The sequence below is a fragment of the Grammomys surdaster genome, unplaced genomic scaffold (assembly GCF_004785775.1).
Source record: "Grammomys surdaster isolate TR1022 unplaced genomic scaffold, NIH_TR_1.0 207, whole genome shotgun sequence".
Taxonomy (NCBI): domain Eukaryota; kingdom Metazoa; phylum Chordata; class Mammalia; order Rodentia; family Muridae; genus Grammomys; species Grammomys surdaster.
Window position 1 is genome coordinate 2,575,189 of NW_021604652.1, and position 17,141 is coordinate 2,592,329.

Genomic DNA, 17,141 nt, shown 5'->3' on the forward strand with positions numbered 1-17,141 from the left:
CTTTCTTTCTTTCTTTCTTTCTTTCTTTCTTTCTTTCTTTCTTTCTTTCTTTCTTTCTTTTTTCTGGCCTCAGCAGCACACTCCATCACCTGGTTCCCAGAACTCAGATTGCGCAGTGATCATGTCATCATCCCAAGGGCTCACAGCCAGAGGGGTGGGTACCCCTAAACCTGTGCCCTCCCCCAAACCTGGCCTCACCCTCGGTCCCTTACCCTTCAGCTCCAAGCTCCAGGTCCCCTGACCCTATCACCTGCCACGTTTTCATAATCCTCTTAAGCTCCAGACCAGCAGCACTGGCTATGAGAGGCCTGATCATATAAGGAAATACATCGGGCTCACTCAGGGCTGCCTTGGGGACCCAGGCGCTCCCTGCTCTATAATATTTGTGTCAGCATTTAACATATTTTCCTTCATAAAGAAGAGGTCCACAATAGGCTAGAGAGATGGCTCAGCAGTCCTAGAGGGACCCATATTCCATATTCAGAGGATCAGAGGTTTTGATACCCTCTGACCTCTATAGGTACCTGCATGAATGTAATGTACACAAACCTATGCAGGCAAACATATATACACATAAATAAAAATTGTTTTGTTTTCTTGACAGGGTTTCTCTGTGTATACCTGGCTTTCCTGACACTCACTCCATAGACCAGGCTGACTTCAAACTCAGAGATCTTTCTGCCTCTGCCTTCTGAGTGCTGGCATCAAAGGTGTGAGCCACTTCTGTTCATCTAAGAAAATTTTCTTAAGAAAAAGAAGACAACAGGGCTGGCTGTCATGGTGCACATCTTTAATTTCAGCATTTGGGATTGGTTAGAGTGACTGCCCAATCTTGGAGTGCCAAGAATCTGACCATCTTCACCCAGATCTGTAGTTACAGATACAACCCACCCTGCCTGGCCTTTACCATGGGTGCTGGGGATCAGAACTCAGGTCCTCATACTTGTGAGATAGCCACTCTACCCACTGAGCAACCTCCCCAGTCCCTGGGCCCAACTTTTGACAGTGTTTTTATTTTAATATTTTGAAAGTGTTATCACATTACCTGTAGCCTCCCTGACTCTTAGTGAGAAGTCTGTTGTTCATCTTATTGAAGGTCCCTTACATGTGACAAGTTACTTTACTATCAGTGTTTAAAAGGTTTCCTTTTTACCATTAACTTAATAGTTTCATTTTAAATGTGCTTCAATGTGATCTCTGATTTTATCTTACTTAGAATATATTGAGATTCATGGATAGATATGTTCATGTCTTTGATCAAAATTGGAACATTCTTTGTCGTCCTCCTCCTCCTTCTCTTCCTCCTCTTCCTTTTCTTCTTCTTCTTGAAACAGGGTTGTATGTAGCCCAGACTGGCCTTGAACTCACTATATAGTCAAGGTTGTCCAAATATACATTCTTTATTTTTGTTTTCTATTCGTCCACATGTCACTTTCTTAACTTTCCTTTAGATATGTTTATATGATCCCTTAACATCTAAGGAAATTAATGATAATGGACTTAAAGTCTTTGTTTAGTATGCTCTATGTGTTTCCCCTCAGGCACAGTATCCAGTAATTTCTTCTGCAAAGTTTGTGCTATACTTCATTGATAATTTTACAGTTATTTTTATTGAAAATTGAATCCTCATAATATTGGAAATCATATTTTCATCCCTCTTCAGGCATTACTTGTGTTCCTTTCGGTATCTGTAGCTGTTGCTATTTATTTAATACTGTTCTAAACCATTGTTTTATAGTATTTATTCTGTGTGCCTGAGTGTATGTATGTGCACTACTGCGGGACCGTTTCCAGATGGGCCCCACGAGGATCTCTGGCCAGGCTGAGGACAGGGTGCGATTGGCGGCTGTCTGCGGGCAGCCCGGCATGGGTGATGAGCAGGCAGGGAGAGTTCGCTGCTGCCCTGCCCCAAAACCGCGTCTCAGCGCCTCCGAGGCAGTGTGCAGAGAGGGGAAAAGTGTTACAGCTCTTTGAAGTGCGCAGGCTGGCCGGGCGACTGGGGAGGAACCTCGACAAAAGCTCTCCACAGCGACAGCGGGAAGGATCTCACACACCTTTACTTTTGAGCTTGGCCAGTATATACAGTTTTTGGGCTGGCAGCAGGTAACCCCTATTGGCTTGGTCTGAGAGCTTGGGAATGCCTCATCTGCATGAAGGTGCTACTCCTACGTGGTCACTGGCCATGGACCTCTCCGTGGGAGGGGCTTTGGGGAGCTGAAGCTAAGAGAGCCAAATGACTTTGGGAAGCTCAAAGCGCCTCCCATCCTAATGGCCTTCTTCAGACCAGGGTGCCGGGGCTTCTAGAGCTTTCTACCAAGCTTTCTGGCCTTTTCTCATAGCCCACTGCCCCCCACACTACATGTGTATATGAGTGCATGGAAGTCAGAAAAGTGTGTTGCATACCAGGGATGCTCTTTATTTCTCTCTGTGTGTCTCTCTCTGTCTCTCTGTCTGTGTCTCTCTGTCTCTGTGTCTGTGTTTCTCTGTCTCTCTGTCTCTCTCTGTCTGTCTGTCTGTCTGTCTGTCTGTCTGTCTGTCTCTGTCTCTCTGTCTCTCCATTCTGAAGCTGAGGAATGAATCCAGAACCTCTTAGTTGCCAGGCAAGTGCTCTACTATTGCACTAAATCACCAAACCCTTTTGTATCATTTTCTAAACTCCCTTATCTGGCTAGCCCAGTGTCAGACAAGGTTGTACTGGAAGAGGAGGGGAGAGACATTTTCTCTGGCAGAGAACTAACTGACTTGTGGGGTTATCTGAAATGTTGGCTTAAATACAATTAAAGGCAAGGAACTTCAACAGTCTATGTAATTTGAGTTTATTGTTTTGTAGCAATTATCTCTCACCTCCTGGAGTTCCCTCTTGCTCTCAGACATTTCCTGTGGTCCACTAAGAGAAGGCCTTTTAAAGGCCTTTCTAGTTTGAAAGGGATTAGAGAAATGACTGGCAGTTTAAGTGTCTGTCTCTTCTGATGGCATTTGTGTTTTAATTAGGTAGCTACAGACTAGAGTCTCAGAGATCAGAGAAAGTAAACTCCAAATCCATGTTTTACAGATGAGGATGGTACTAGAGCTCTGAAAAGACGAGACCCCATGGTCAACTCGTGAAGATAGGAAGAGCCTTTGAGATCAAAGCAATAAATCTCCCACAGGGATATTTTAAGCCTGAAAAAAATAAGAGATAGAGATATATAGAGAGACAGAGAGACAGAGAGAGAGAGACAGAGACAGACTGAGGTGTTCTGTGAATTTTGGAAATGGGTGAAAGCATATGGGTCTTCCCAAATATGTTAAGAGGGCTAAAACTCGAATAAATATTTAAAAGGCAATCCAAAACACTTAAGAAACAAACTAATGACATAACAGTCTCTTATTGGTGAAATGACTTATCTAAAAATCACATAGCTCTTCAGTTACAGAATCAGGTAAAACTAGAAACCAATCTCTTATTCCTTGATTCACTAGTATTTTTAATACCATTTTACTATGTACCTTTACTATCAATTTACAGTATTTTCCTGGATGACAGACACAAAAAATGGGACTTCTTTGCTTTGCACTGCCATTCGAAAGATACTTTTCAAACCTATTAATCAGCATTATATGAAACACTCAGTGATTGTCAATTATTTGTGTCTCTCCTCATTAGCATATTCAAGTATGAGTATGAGAGCCAGAAATACCTATTTGATGGATTAAACCTAAATTATATAATGTGGCTATTTCTATAGATGAAACTCTCTAATGATTTCTTACCCATTTGTTATCAGAGTTGTAATCACTCTGATGTAATTATTTTGCAGTATTTTGGGGTGGGGTGGGGTGGGGTGGGGTGAGGTGGGCAGGGTCTCATTAACCCATGCTGTCTTCAAACTAACTATATAGCCAAGTGTCTTCTAGACTCCACATCTTGAGTTCTGGGATTAGAGGCATGAGCTACTACGCCCCATTTATGCGACTCTGGAGACTGGACCTACAGCTTCGTGCTAGGCAAGTACTCTATGAATTGAGCTACGTTTCCAGCCCCTTTGAAACATTCTTATTGCAAAAGTGACAAGTAAGAAGTTGATGGGTTTTGATAAATGTAAACACACTCAGTACTTTGCAGACTGATAGTTACCTCTTAAGTATTCTTCACACCACTTTCCAATGTAGTCCTCCCTTCCAGTCCCTTCTCACTGGTTTCCTTTCTCTTCTTGACTTGACTTGGTAACCTTAAAACGTTTCCACTGAAGAAATGGTCAATTGTCTGGATCTGAGCCAACAGTGGAAAACTTTCCTAAGGCCTTACTTACCCCTTTATCTGGAAATAAGCCAGATCCTCCCAGTGATATTTCTTTGTAGTCGTACACGAACTCTAAGATAAACTCACGGGTGTTCAGGAAAGTATTTAAACACTGAAATACTGAATAAATTGCAAAGACTCTTCTGCAGTGTGCAAATTACTTGAGGAAGGGAAAAATAGTATGCATAAATTTGGAAAGTAATGAAAAGAAAAACATCCCTCTTTAATTCCTCATTTGCCTGATTGAACCCCGGTGGCCATTTGTTGAGTTTCTGTTTCTGCCTGGCTCCTTCCCACACCCTTCCTTATTGAAGCTTAGAGTGCAACCTTTGAGCTCTGGTGTTATCTTTCTTCTGTCTACATGCCTCCAGTATACACCACTGTAATATAGCCATAAAAGTAGGAGATGTATCCTTTTCTCAGTACCCAGAGAAATAACAAACATATTTTTTTTTAAAGAAAATGCCTTTAATATGCTATTAAGAAAAAAAAATCCAGGTTTTTCAGAGTCTAGAGAAATGAAGAAACATCAACAGCTTTACAGCAAGAAAGGACAGCTTTCATATAAATGTGACAATTACTGCCAAAGGTGTGTCTTTTGTGTATTAGGAATGAGGTTGGACTTATTATTACAGACAGATCACCATCTGTAGGCAGAGGTCCTCTTCAGCATTCATAATTGCCTTATTTTCTGTCTTTAGAAAAATAACATGATGCTCACACCTCATTTTGCTCATCAGTAAAATGGGTGACTGGTACCTTCCTTATAAATGTGTTGGAAGGAATATACTTCTAAGAGGTCAGGTCAGAAGTGGAAGTTTTTTTTCCTTAAATCTTTCAAACAAATTGATATATCCTCAGTAGGAGCCATGAAACCATAAATCCCCTTTCTGACATTTCCTTAAGGGATGGGAAGACACAGTTTTTATTTTCAATCCTCAAGCAGGTAATTGTGACACCTTGTCTTTCAAAGGGTGGCTTAATCTTTGGCCATTTTGATGTGTGAACAGTACACTGTGCCAACACAAAAGCTCCAGGCCACCCTGCTCACTACAGCACTGTTGCTTACCCAGACTGTGTGCTTTTAAGTGGTGAACTTCTTTCTTTGAGAATGCAAGGGTGTTTGTTCTGTATATTGAGTATCTATCTGTCTTGCTAGCAATTCACTTAATCTGGCCTATATTGTTCTAGTCTGATTTCATTGTTTTGACAAGATTTGAAATAGATACATCTTCTAAGTTCTATGGTTAAGTAATTGATGGCTGGTGAGTATTATTCAAGGGGAAAAATGATCTTCATTTAATTAACCAATGGCAATAGATTTCTAATCACCTCCTAATGCTGTTTTACAAAGTTAGCCTGTTAAGAAAGCTGGTTGTGTTTTAATTACTCCCCCAAAAGATATCTACAGATAGAGAAATTTATGCTTACTTTACTTCTATCCCCTAAGAAGACCAGGAAGATACTCAGAATCAAATAACAAATACAAGAGCATATTCACAAACAAGTTTCTGAAATTGTGAACAAAGTTTCAAGGGCTCTTGAGTCTAGACTTTAAGTAGCAAAGCTTATCACACAGCTTTATCCCCAGCCCCAATATGACAGCATGGAATAAGAGTTGTCGGGGGTGGGTAGGGGGGTGGTTTCTGAATATTAGAGTCTTCTGAAATATCTCCAACTCATCGTGTGTCTACTTGTTTGGAAGTGTGCCTTATAAGGAATTATATCCAATCTCAACTGCCCTGCTGTTATCTTAGAGGCCAAAGAGACACTCTTATAGGAAGAATGCTTCAGTTTCTCTGCTCCTGTTTTCATTCGGAAACTATGACCTGCTGTATCTCAATTGGCTGAAATGCACGGACAGCAGATGGAGCAGTGAAGAAAGCATTAGGCAGTTCTCCCGGGCTGATGGAGCCAGAGTCACTTTGCACGGAACCTCCACTGTTCTCAAATTGGGAGATTTTCTTTTTGATCATCTTCCTCTCCTTGGCTCTGCGATTCTGAAACCAGATTTTCACCTGAAACACAAAATGCTTTATACTTAATGGGGACAACACCCTAAGTGTAATCAACACAGCGGATACTGGTCTTACAAGGCTCCTTCACACACAGCACTTCATTTGAGCCTCAGGGTGACTTTGTGAACTATGCTCATTTTACAGATTCTAAAACACTGTGGCTCAGAGAGGGCAGGCGCTTTGTAAGAAATAAGACTGAAGTCATCAAACCTAGGACTACTGACTCTGAATGCACAGCTCTATATATTACAACTCACTCGAATCTTCTGTTATACAAGTAGAAATAATTATATAATGATGCTGAGGACTGCTGATGAGAGAAAGATTTAAATAGCAACAGCGATTACAATTGGTCATTAAGAGAAACTTCCTTATATTAAAAAGTTAACAGCTAGAACTGGATGAACAGGATCATGAAATACCATCTATTTCTTGTTAGAAATCAACATGGGAGCTAAAATCGAGGCAGGCATCAAAACATCATACAGATCAGAGAAGATTAGAATAACAGAAAAGCTCCATACATGGAACTGCACTAGTGTGCAGTTCCAATTGTAGTTTGACTGATAGGAAGCAGACAGTGGCCATAGTTGTGAAATTTCTACTTTTCACACTTGTTAGTACTACTTGAGGGACCAGATCACTGTTTGACTTGATTGATGAATTGCATTGGACTTTTAATCTCTTTGCACCTCCCTGCTCAATCTCTTGCTCCCAGACCCACATGATACCCACCCATTAAATAGTTAATAAATCCTCTGGCCAATGAAACAACACAGGGTGAGTGAGGGTTTAGGAGTGATTAGAAAAGCATCTGTCTTCTGTTTTGCTATTTCCTCCAAACCCCAATCAATTGAAATGACTATGTGAGAATGTTTGGTAATACCTGTCTCTCAGAAAGTCCCAGGTTAACTGCCAGCTCTGACTTCCTCCGGATGGTGATGTATCTATTGCAGTGAAATTCCTTTTCCAGCTCCAGCCTTTGATGATCTGTGTAGACCACACGATACTTTTCTTTTGTCCTGGTTTTCCCTGTTGAGAAAGCATGAAATTTTATCTTACTTTTCTCTTCTGGAGATTATTTGGGTTGAGGGCACCACTTACTCTTCTAACTTTCATTTGTTACTTTGAAATATAAAGGAATCATATTTTTAAACCAAATGTGTCATGTCTATTTCTCCATAAATGCATTATCATATATGGCCATGTTATCTATACCTAGCTGGATGTGAATATAAACATCCATCATTCTACCATATATATGAAACCAACATCCTTTTAATGTTTCTCCTGAACAATCAGTCAAATTATAGCTACTCTACCATTGATCTACTGTTATACCAAAACTTTTAAAATATTTAAACACTCAACCCACAGTTTTCCTTACATTCCCAACCACATATAACAACTGAATGAACAATGGCAACAACCATCATGAATTACACTTTGCTTGTTTTTCTTGTTGTTTTGTTTTGAGACAGGGTTTCTCTGAGTAGTTCTGACTGTCTTGAAACTCAATCTGTAGACTAGACTGTCCTTGAACTCACAAAGATCTACCCGTCTCTGCCTCCTGAGTGCTGGGACTAAAGGTGTGCACACCACACCTGGCCTTCATGAATTACATTTTATGCAATGCTTTAATGACTGTTTCCCATTATCTTATCTACTCTGTTCAATTACGCAAAAAATGTTATTATATAGACAAAGAACCTGAGGTTCAGTCTAGGTAAGTGAATTTGTGCTGGTGAGCCTAGGAGTGCAAACCCAAGCTTGTATATTTGACTCTTGGATGAGTATGCTAGATTTATTTCCAGTTTAAACCTGTTGGGAAGTATAATCCCACACGCAGTAAACTATTCTGGAATCCTGACATTGTAGTTATGTGTACTACCTAGAAAAAAATTTGTATAGTTTGAAAAGAAAATATTTATTGCCATTTAGCAAATTATGTTTCAAAATGACACCTAATATTTATTAGAAAAAGTAGTATTTTTCCTGTGGGAGTTTTAAGGCTTTTTTAGTTCCACATGAATGGAGGAAAGAGGGTGTGTTGACTTAAGCAGACTGAAGTGAGGACTCCACGTGCTTTGAAAAGATATCCAAACATTTGGTTTGTGTTACAACATCTAGCTAATTTCTCATGCTTGCCTTCAAATAGAGTTTTATTCTTCCTTTTAAATTTTCCAAAGGTGATTAGGAAGTCTCCCTCTCTTTTCAGTTTCTCTAACCCCCTCTAGGTTCTTGCTTTTTTCTCTGTGGCTTTTAGAAAGTTCTTCTGATCTTCTCTGGTTGTTTTTGATGTGAGGTTTTGGGGGGCTGACCTGTAGGACAAAGACCTCTTTAAAGTGGGTCCCTAAACTCCATTGAGGTGTTAAGATGCAGCACAGGCCTAACAAAGGAGCTACATAGCGTAGATCCCATCGAACCCTCTTTACATTCAGGAACATCAACCAATTGGCTTGGAATTTACAAGCCCTAAACAAATGTCAGACACCCTTTCATCTCCAGGAAGAGGAGGGGGCATGGATGTAGAAACAGATCTACCTTAGGATTCAACTAAATGTCTGGATAACTTCTGGGCTACTCAGTGCAACGAAAATTCCCTCCCTTGAAATGATGAGCCCCAAGTCCCAGCCAATTAACTTTCCTCAAAGGCCCAAACTTCGAGCCAGATTTCTGGATCCATGCAGAAACACAAGAAACTAGGGATCTGGCTTTTGGCATCGTCCAAAGACAGAATATATACTGAAGGATGAAAACAAACCCCTGAGGTTTAATTTGTTTTCAGGACCTCATTTTTAGAATCAAATTATATCTTTGAGGAGATAGTTCCTAAAACTGTTTCTGATAAAAAAAAAAAAAAAGGGACTGAGTTTAAATTTTAACTTGAAACAGGGAGGTTAAAATTCAACTTGTGTGTGTCTGTGTCTTCAGTTCAGTCAATTAATCAGTAAATATAACCAGACTTCAAGAACTCTGGAAAGATTGTGGTCCTTCCCCACCCCCATTGGTCATAAATTCCCCTCTTGCAGTTTCTTCTGAGGACAATAAAGTCAAGACCAGGCCTCTTTATTTGCCATGAAAATGCTCACCCTTTCCGGCAATATAACCTTCGAAGAAAGGGGCAATGACAAGAGCTGAGATGCATATCAAAGCTGAACAGTGTTAAAAAGGGTCCCCAGGCCCAATCTGATGATAAGACCCAAAACCCCAAAGACAAGGGGATATACTACCTGCACAGTTTACAAAGAGAAAGAAATGGAAACTTCCTGGCCCCCTTCTCCTGCTGTCTTCTCAGAACCATGGCTCTTTCCCTATAGACTCTTCCCCTGAGATGAGCAAAGGGATTTGACCACTTTCTGGTAGAGCATAATGTCCATATTCCCACGCTAAAGCCAAACACCAACAAAGCATGAGGAGGACTTGTTTTTATTGTTTAAGTTTCTCTATTTTCCAGAGACAATGGCATTTTGAGACCAGGGGATTTCTTTCTCAACCGATATTGTGAGTTAATTTAGGAATGGAAAAAAAAGTCTAAGATTTACTAAAGAGCTACTTCCACTCTTCTGAAATGAGAATTTCATTACTTCTTCCGCAAAGACTCAAACGATCACCTCCATAGTTTACAATGGTCCTTCCCACCACCCAGTAGGCAGCACCCTCACAGTTTACAAAGTGATGTCACTATATAGGATGGCACTGTCACCATAAGTATGGTTGAAATGGTGTTCAGTGGAGAAGCTAGCGACCAAAGTGATATTAGGCAGAAAAGCCCATACGAAGCCTCAGGATCACAATGGTAATGACAATGGAGAAAAATGATGGAGACAGCCAATTTTCTTACAGACAGTACCACCATGATGACGACTTTTCAGCTAATGGCAATCCTTTACTGCTTTTTAACGAAAAAATCGCATCCAAACTCATTTAAAAAATTGTCCAACAAAATATGAAAAAACCAAGGAAGACCATGACAAAAGCCTCAAGGATTATTAAGCAATTCAGTTTATGAAGTGTCCTAACTGAGTACAACTTTTAAAGTATTTCCTTAGTGGTGAGTGACTTAATTAGAATCACTCAAATGACTTCCTCTCCTTTTGTAAACAGGGAAGCCTCTTTCCAGCTCTGCTTAGCAAGCATTCTGGCCAATACTCATACAGGGCTACAGTTCTGTACGAAAGAAAACATTGGGAAATGACTTGTTCTCGTACACTGGCATTGTTTAAAATGTGAGACTGGTTGAAAATGTTAACCATGATAGAAATGTTTGGATAAGATAGATTGCATATAATGACATATATTTGGAATAGAATACTGAGAAAACTACACAGCAGAGGCAGAGGCAGGTGGATCTCTGTGAGTTTGAGGCCAGCCTGGTCTACAAAGCTAGTTCCAGACAGCCAGGGCTGCACAAAGGAATCCTGTCTCAAAAAACCAAAAAGAAAAGAAAAAAAAGAGAGAGAAAACTATGTACAAATAAAAATAAATGCCTTTTAAATCAGATTATCTGGAAGGTAATAACTTATTCTACATGTCAATCTCTTTGCTTTAGAAATCACAGCTGTAATGAGTGCTACACACACACACATACATACACACACACTCACAAACACACTCACACATGCACACACACACTTTAACTTAAGTATGTTTCAATTATCTTCATTAATGAAAAAAAAAGCTTTCATGGATTGCCTTAATTCAGGGAAGGGCTACTTCCAGTTTGTTGTCCACAGGTTTTTTTTCCTCTCTCAAACCCTAAAGTATATGTTCATGTGCAATGGTATAAGGTGAACAGAAAGCTTAGGAAGACCTGACTTGTCCACTCACTTAACAGACATTTAACACCTGCTCCCTTGCTAAGCCTATGAAAGGGTATACTTTGGTTTGAAGTGTCCAATGGCGTGATGACATTTATTTTTGTGGAGTTTATAGCCCGATATCATGAAAGATACTCAGTGAGTCTAGAATCTCCAGAATGTATGCCAAAGCATCACTTATGTATGTTTCGTGGGGTGCTGTCATGCATGTCTATCGTCTTCATAAATAGTTGACAAATAACAACCTGAGCTACAAGAATATGCAAAAGGGTGGTACTAACTTACAAGGAATTCAAACGAAACAAACGTTGATATTAGCCAAACTTTGTCTAGAGGACAAGTTGCCAAGAGTCCAAGGAGCTGCAACGTCATTCTGTTTTAAACTTCTCCTGAACACTGAAGAGATGAGGGTACACAGACTAAGGGGGCTCCTTCTCAACTTCTCCTGGCATCAGAATTACCCAAAGAAGGCTCTGAATTATATATGGAAGACTTAAAGCAAAACAGAGAAAACTGTCATGTTCTCTGTCAGTAACACAAAGACAATTCGTCACAACTGAAGTTTCTTATTCTGTCCTTTCCCCACACTGTTTTCCATACTAAAAAAACAAGCTAGTGACATTTCCCCCTACAGCATTTCAAAGGACAATCCTAGACAGTAGCTATTTTTATGACCTTTTAAAAAATGTGTATTTTGCTTATTCTTAGGTTTTAGTGAATGGATGTTAATTTTACCCCGAAGATTAGATGCAACAACAGCTCTGGGGTGTGAATGCCCTACCCTAACCTCATTTTTAAAAAAAGTGACATGACTCACCCATATTTTCTTTTTAATATAAGTTCTTAGATGTTACTTTTAACTCAGCATCTACACTCTAGTTATAAAACTGGAGCTTCCTCCTTCTGGCTGAAAATTCTCCTAGAGGTAGGAAGTGGTACCTCCCCTATCCTTTCACCTTTGCTTTTTGGAGGAGAGAGAAGGGAAAACACAGGGTTGTGACGAGCATAATCATCATGGACAAATACTATTGAAATATCATTGCCTCCCCAGAGGGATGAATGTGATAGTCAAATGTCACTAACTTTCTCTAATGACAGGGAATACGTATTGGAATAGTAAGAAAATGTTAAGAGAACAACCACGGCTGAAAACAAACACGCCACGGTCTCCCAGTCCAAGATTAAAGTGGAGTCCTCATTTCCTCTAAGCTCGCGCCTCCCTCTCTACCAGCTAGCTGCTCCAAGTGGTTGCCCACCAGGGCTTACTGGTCAGCGACATTAGACCTTAAACTGGGATCCTTATGTAAGCCTTCTCCTGTTTTGACGATGTCGCAGACTTGTATTCTGCTTCTGCATTTGTGGCCACCTGCTGAACTAGGCTTTAGGCACTTAGTGGGGGGGATGATAATACTCAGAACGGTTGTGTGCCTGGCGGGTGTAAGGATTGTGTCCTATGAAATGACAGCTCAGTGCTGTAACCTTGTTCACCTCAACGCTTCCTTCGGTGGGTAGGGACATTGGGAAAAGGCGATGGACTTCAAGACATTTCTAATTTGGGCTCCGGAAGCTGTAGCTAGCTTCCTTGGGCATCTTGTACTGAGGCCGTTTTGCCGTGGAAGCCTTCATAGGCTGGGCCGTCGGTTGCCAGCTAAGCAGCTACTAAATTGAGCATCACCAATTTTCAGCGAGGCTGCATACCATGGTAGGGAAAGATTTGGAGATAAAACCGGCAAGCACCGAGACAACCTTAGCTGTCCTTTCACTCCGTTCATCACACGTGCTTCTATTTTTCCCTTGGGACAACGACAGGATTGGATCCCGATCCTTGTGGTTTTTCAGGAACACTGTCCTATACCCTTATTCCCTTGACTTACCTGGGAAGAGTAAAACCAAACCAAACCAAACCAAACCAAACCAAACCAAACCAAACCAAACCAAACCAAACCAAACCAAACCAAACCAAAATCCAAGCAAGCAAGCAAGCAAGCAAGCAAACAAACAAACAAAAAAGCCCACCTCAACAACCCTCAGGAGAGGTTTAGTTCCAACCGCTACTTTTAACCAGCTTTGAACCTAGGCGCAAAGGAGAGAATTACTTATCCCGCCAGCCAGCTACGCTGAGTGCTGTTTGGCTGAACTTTCCTGCGGGACGAGGAGTGAAGAGTAAGAGGGCAGTGGACCAAGAGTAGAGAAGTGGACAGTGGGACGATGGATTACTCACCGGTCACCTGCACAGTCTTGCGCATCCACGCGTAGGGGCTGTGGCGGCTCCTGCTGGGAGAAGTGGCTGCAGCGGTGCCTGAGTCGATGGAAACCAGTGACTCGCTGGCGGCGTCTGGCAGGCTACCGCCGTTGCTTGCACCCCCGGTGGGGCCCAGAGTGCTGTAGTCTGGGGAGCCGAAAGCTGGGGAGCTTGAGGTCATGTCGTTCATAGGCACTGTGCCCATTGTACTGGACGGCCCAGGGTATGTACTCCAGTCTTCCCGGGGCGGACTGTAGGGTGAGCTCCAGGCTCCCAGCGAAGGCCCGTGAGGATCCATGTTGGACATATGAGGATACCCCATATAGTGTGGGTAAACTGGGGCTGCAGTAAAATTGGAGGCAGGCAGAGGACTACCACCGCCTCCAGAGGTGCCCACTCCGGCTGTGCTGCTCCCTCCAGGGCTCCTGAGAGTGCCTGAGTACATGCCCGCTTCTTTTTCTAAAAGGCAGCTTCCATACATGGTGACTTGGATAGAAGAAGTTGCCCCCTAAGCCATCCTGAGGTCCCTGTAAAACTTAGCGCCAACCGGAGTTTTAGACGCCAAGAGACTATCAATGGGTCAGCACTAGCTGCGATGCTAGCTCCTCTGCGCGGCTCGGACTACTCCATCCTTCCTTTCCTACCCTAAATTTCCAGGTGACTGGTAGTGGGCCATAGGAGGGCTACCAAAGGCTGGGCTGACGTCAGGGAGCTTCAAGCTTTTACATAGCATTTGCATTCAAATGAAGGGCCATTTAACGTCTACGGGAACGTGTTCACTCCAAGCACCTTCTCCCCAGCTCCCAGCCCTTCCGTGCCGCTTCCGGGATTCTTCTGCTTTCTTAGCGCCACTTTTGCGCTTTTGGAGGCAGTTGTTCCTCAAGAAATTTCTCATTGGCTTCTTCAAAATGAGACTGAGATGCGCAAAGTCTTGCTTCCTTAAACTGAGGTCTGACTTTCACTGATCTTCCAGAGCCCAGCTTGCTGTCCTGGTTTCCCCCTCTGCTCATATTCTCCTGGTATGGATTTTCCAGTTGCCACTGGCCTATCATGCCACTGTAAAGGATTTTCCCTTCTCCCACACACTCCTCAAGGAGAGGGCTTTGTTTCTATGGACAGATAGATAATCGTTTCACAAATGTATGTTCAATATCCACAGTGTGTCGGGAATTGAAGGCACTGGGGAAACAGCACTGACATATCTTTCTAGCTTCATAAAGTTACATTCCAGTTGGATGGAATATGCACACATTAAAGAATAATGAAGCATATAGGCCATGAAAAGGGGAGAGGGAGCAAGTGTATAGTGCATTCTCTGAACTTCATATTAATGTATTAGTTTACATCTCTCTGCTTCAAAGTCAGTGCCCTAAAGGACAGGAACTCTTGAAGTTTGAAAACCATGGCAGCTACAGCAGACTTGCAGTTTCCTTCCAAAAGTATGATAAGCACTAGGTAAGCACTCTACCACCTATATCCCAGACCTGTTCACCCATTTAAAAATAGAAGTCCCAGCTGAATCTACATTACGAGGCAAGATTCACTAAGATGAAGCATGTAACCAGCTTGACTACAGTACTCATTCACTCATTCATTGAATACATTTTTAAATAGCATTTTCGATCAGGTCTTTATTCAAATAAGTTGTCATCAATTATTTGACCCTTATGACATACTACAGATTTTAATAGTTTGTGCAACCTCTTCGCATACTCCATTCCCTAGACTTATTTTTTTTTTTCCTGATTGGTTTCTTTTCAATTACTGGGTTATTGGTAGTTGCAGCTTTTCCTGTAATGACTTCTTAACACCAGCAGACTTCTTTCCTTTCTTCCTTCCTTGGCTTGTGCATTCTGTCTCTGCAGACCCTTCCTTACACTCTTTCTCTTGTTCGTCTATGTACACTCATTTCTGCATTCCTTCTTTGCACCCCTCTCTGTGCCGCCTTTCCCTGCACCCCCTCTTTGTACCCCATTCTTTACATCTTTTTGCATCCCCTTCTACTTGGCCTCTTCTTTACAGCCCCCTTCCCATCCGAATCGCTTTTGTTGCTGCCCCTACTTTCTTCACCCAGGCTTTGTGTTCTCCCGCTCAGTGAGGACTGTGTTCTGTTGCAGGGTCCTTGTGTGTGGGTTTAGTTCAATATGATTCCCAGGTTCTTAGTAGATTCTTGTTCAGGAGTCTGATGAATCATTGTGTGTGTTGTTTATAGGGCTCTTTGGCTCTCTGGACTTTTCAAGATTCTGCTGAGGTCTGTATTGATCTTCTTGTATATGGGAAGTCTATCATTATTCTTGAGGAAAACAGTTTTAAACCAAGTGGCAAATGAGTCATCTAACTTTCAGAAAGCACTGTCAGTACAAATGCAGAAATCTCTCCCATGTTGACCAGGAGCAATTTGCTTACAATAAGCAGAGCAATTCCAAGGATTTTTGTTTGTTTGTTTGTTTTTCGAGACAGGATTTCTCTGTGTAGCCCTGGCTGTCCTGGAACTCACTCTGTAGACCAGGCTGGCCTCGAACTCAGTAATCCACCTGCCTCTGCCTCCCAAGTGCTGGGATTAAAGGCTTGCGCCACCACTGCCCAGCCTAGGATTTTTTTTTTTTTATGAAGATCTTGATGACACCATTGTCTTCATTATAGATGATGCAGGGTCCCCTGCAGGTCCACCACAATGACACTTGCTCATTTTGCTCTTGTCATCTCTCATTTATGAAGAAGAATAGAGCTCTTAAAAGCATCTTCATTAATTCTTTGAGAATTTCATGCAGTGCATTTGATCATAGTTATCTCTTCCCTCCTCTCCCCGCAGATCATCCCCACCTCCTCCTTACCCACCAACCTTTGTATTCTCTCTCTCTCTCTCTCTCTCTCTCTCTCTCTCTCTCTCTCTCTCTCTCTCTCAATCTCTCTCTTTGGTTTTTCGAGACAGGGTTTCTCTGTGTAGTCCTGGCTGTCCTGGAACTCACTGTGTAGACCAGGCTGGCCTGGAACTCAGAAATCCGTCAGTCTCTGCCTCCCAAGTGCTGGGATTAAAGGCGTGGGACACCACCACCCAGCCGTATTTTTTCTCTTTTAAATTTTACTTTTATTACTTTTAAGTATGTGTGCATGTATGAGTACATGTATGTGCGTTGAATGCAGATATTTGCTGAGGCCAGAGCTGGCTAGGTGCTTCTGAAGTTGGAGTCACAGGTCAGGCACTGGATGTGCGTTCTATAAATCCAATTCTGGTCTTCTGGAAGAGCAGTATATGCTCTTAACTTTGGATTCTCTCTCCAGCCCTCTTCCTTTGAAAACAAAACAAAACAAACAAAAAACCCAAAACAACAACAACAGAGTCTAGTTTATGTTGGCCAATTACTCTTGGGTGTGTGGGTCCATCTTGATGTTATTCCAGGTTTTAAGTTTCTAAAGTTAAACAGCTTTTGTGGCCTTCTTGTAACCTTCAATCTTATCTTCAACCAAAAAAGAAAGTTCAGGAACTTCTTTAATATAACTTTTATATATGAGCATGCTGCTAAGGAGGAGGTAGCCAGGACACAACACATGGCATACAGGTTTTGGGCTCTGTTCACTTTATCATGCCAACAATGCCAGATATTGATTGAAGCACATGGGTGGTCTCCTCAGTACAAATTTCTAAAGACACATGGCTACATTAGTGGGTTCCACCACCTTAACTGTGGGAATTTCAGCTACAGCTTTGCCAGTATCATGATTCTGCTCTAGTCTATGAGTTGCTAATTCAGACAGTACAAAGCTGCCTATTGGTTTTA

The 17,141-nt window shown here is 41.8% G+C and overlaps 1 protein-coding gene and 2 non-coding genes across 3 annotated transcripts; all 3 read right to left on the reverse strand.

Annotated features, from left to right (window-relative positions):
- Positions 1 to 64: 64 nt before the first annotated feature.
- Positions 65 to 135, reverse strand: LOC114624522. The gene has a single exon (XR_003711947.1).
- A 91-nt stretch (positions 136 to 226) lies between these two features.
- On the reverse strand, positions 227 to 365 carry LOC114624516. The gene has a single exon (XR_003711942.1).
- A 4,531-nt stretch (positions 366 to 4,896) lies between these two features.
- On the reverse strand, positions 4,897 to 14,011 carry Cdx4 (caudal type homeobox 4). The gene is made up of 3 exons (XM_028771450.1): positions 13,342 to 14,011; positions 7,187 to 7,332; positions 4,897 to 6,300 (listed from the first exon to the last, which is right to left on the reverse strand). The coding sequence occupies exons 1-3, from the start codon at positions 13,841 to 13,843 to the stop codon at positions 6,094 to 6,096; spliced, it is 855 nt and encodes a 284-aa protein (XP_028627283.1). The 5' UTR covers positions 13,844 to 14,011; the 3' UTR covers positions 4,897 to 6,093.
- Between the last annotated feature and the right edge of the window lie 3,130 nt (positions 14,012 to 17,141).

Excerpts from the sequence above, each read along its gene's own strand:
- Cdx4 (XM_028771450.1), bottom strand. The coding sequence starts at position 13,843 with ATGTATGGAAGCTGCCTTTTAGAAAAAGAAGCGGGCATGTACTCAGGC. Across the intron at positions 7,333-13,341 it reads CAAGACTGTGCAGGTGACCG|GGAAAACCAGGACAAAAGAA; the intron begins GTGAGTAATCCA and ends CTTTCTCAACAG. Across the intron at positions 6,301-7,186 it reads TGGGACTTTCTGAGAGACAG|GTGAAAATCTGGTTTCAGAA; the intron begins GTATTACCAAAC and ends TTTGTGTTTCAG.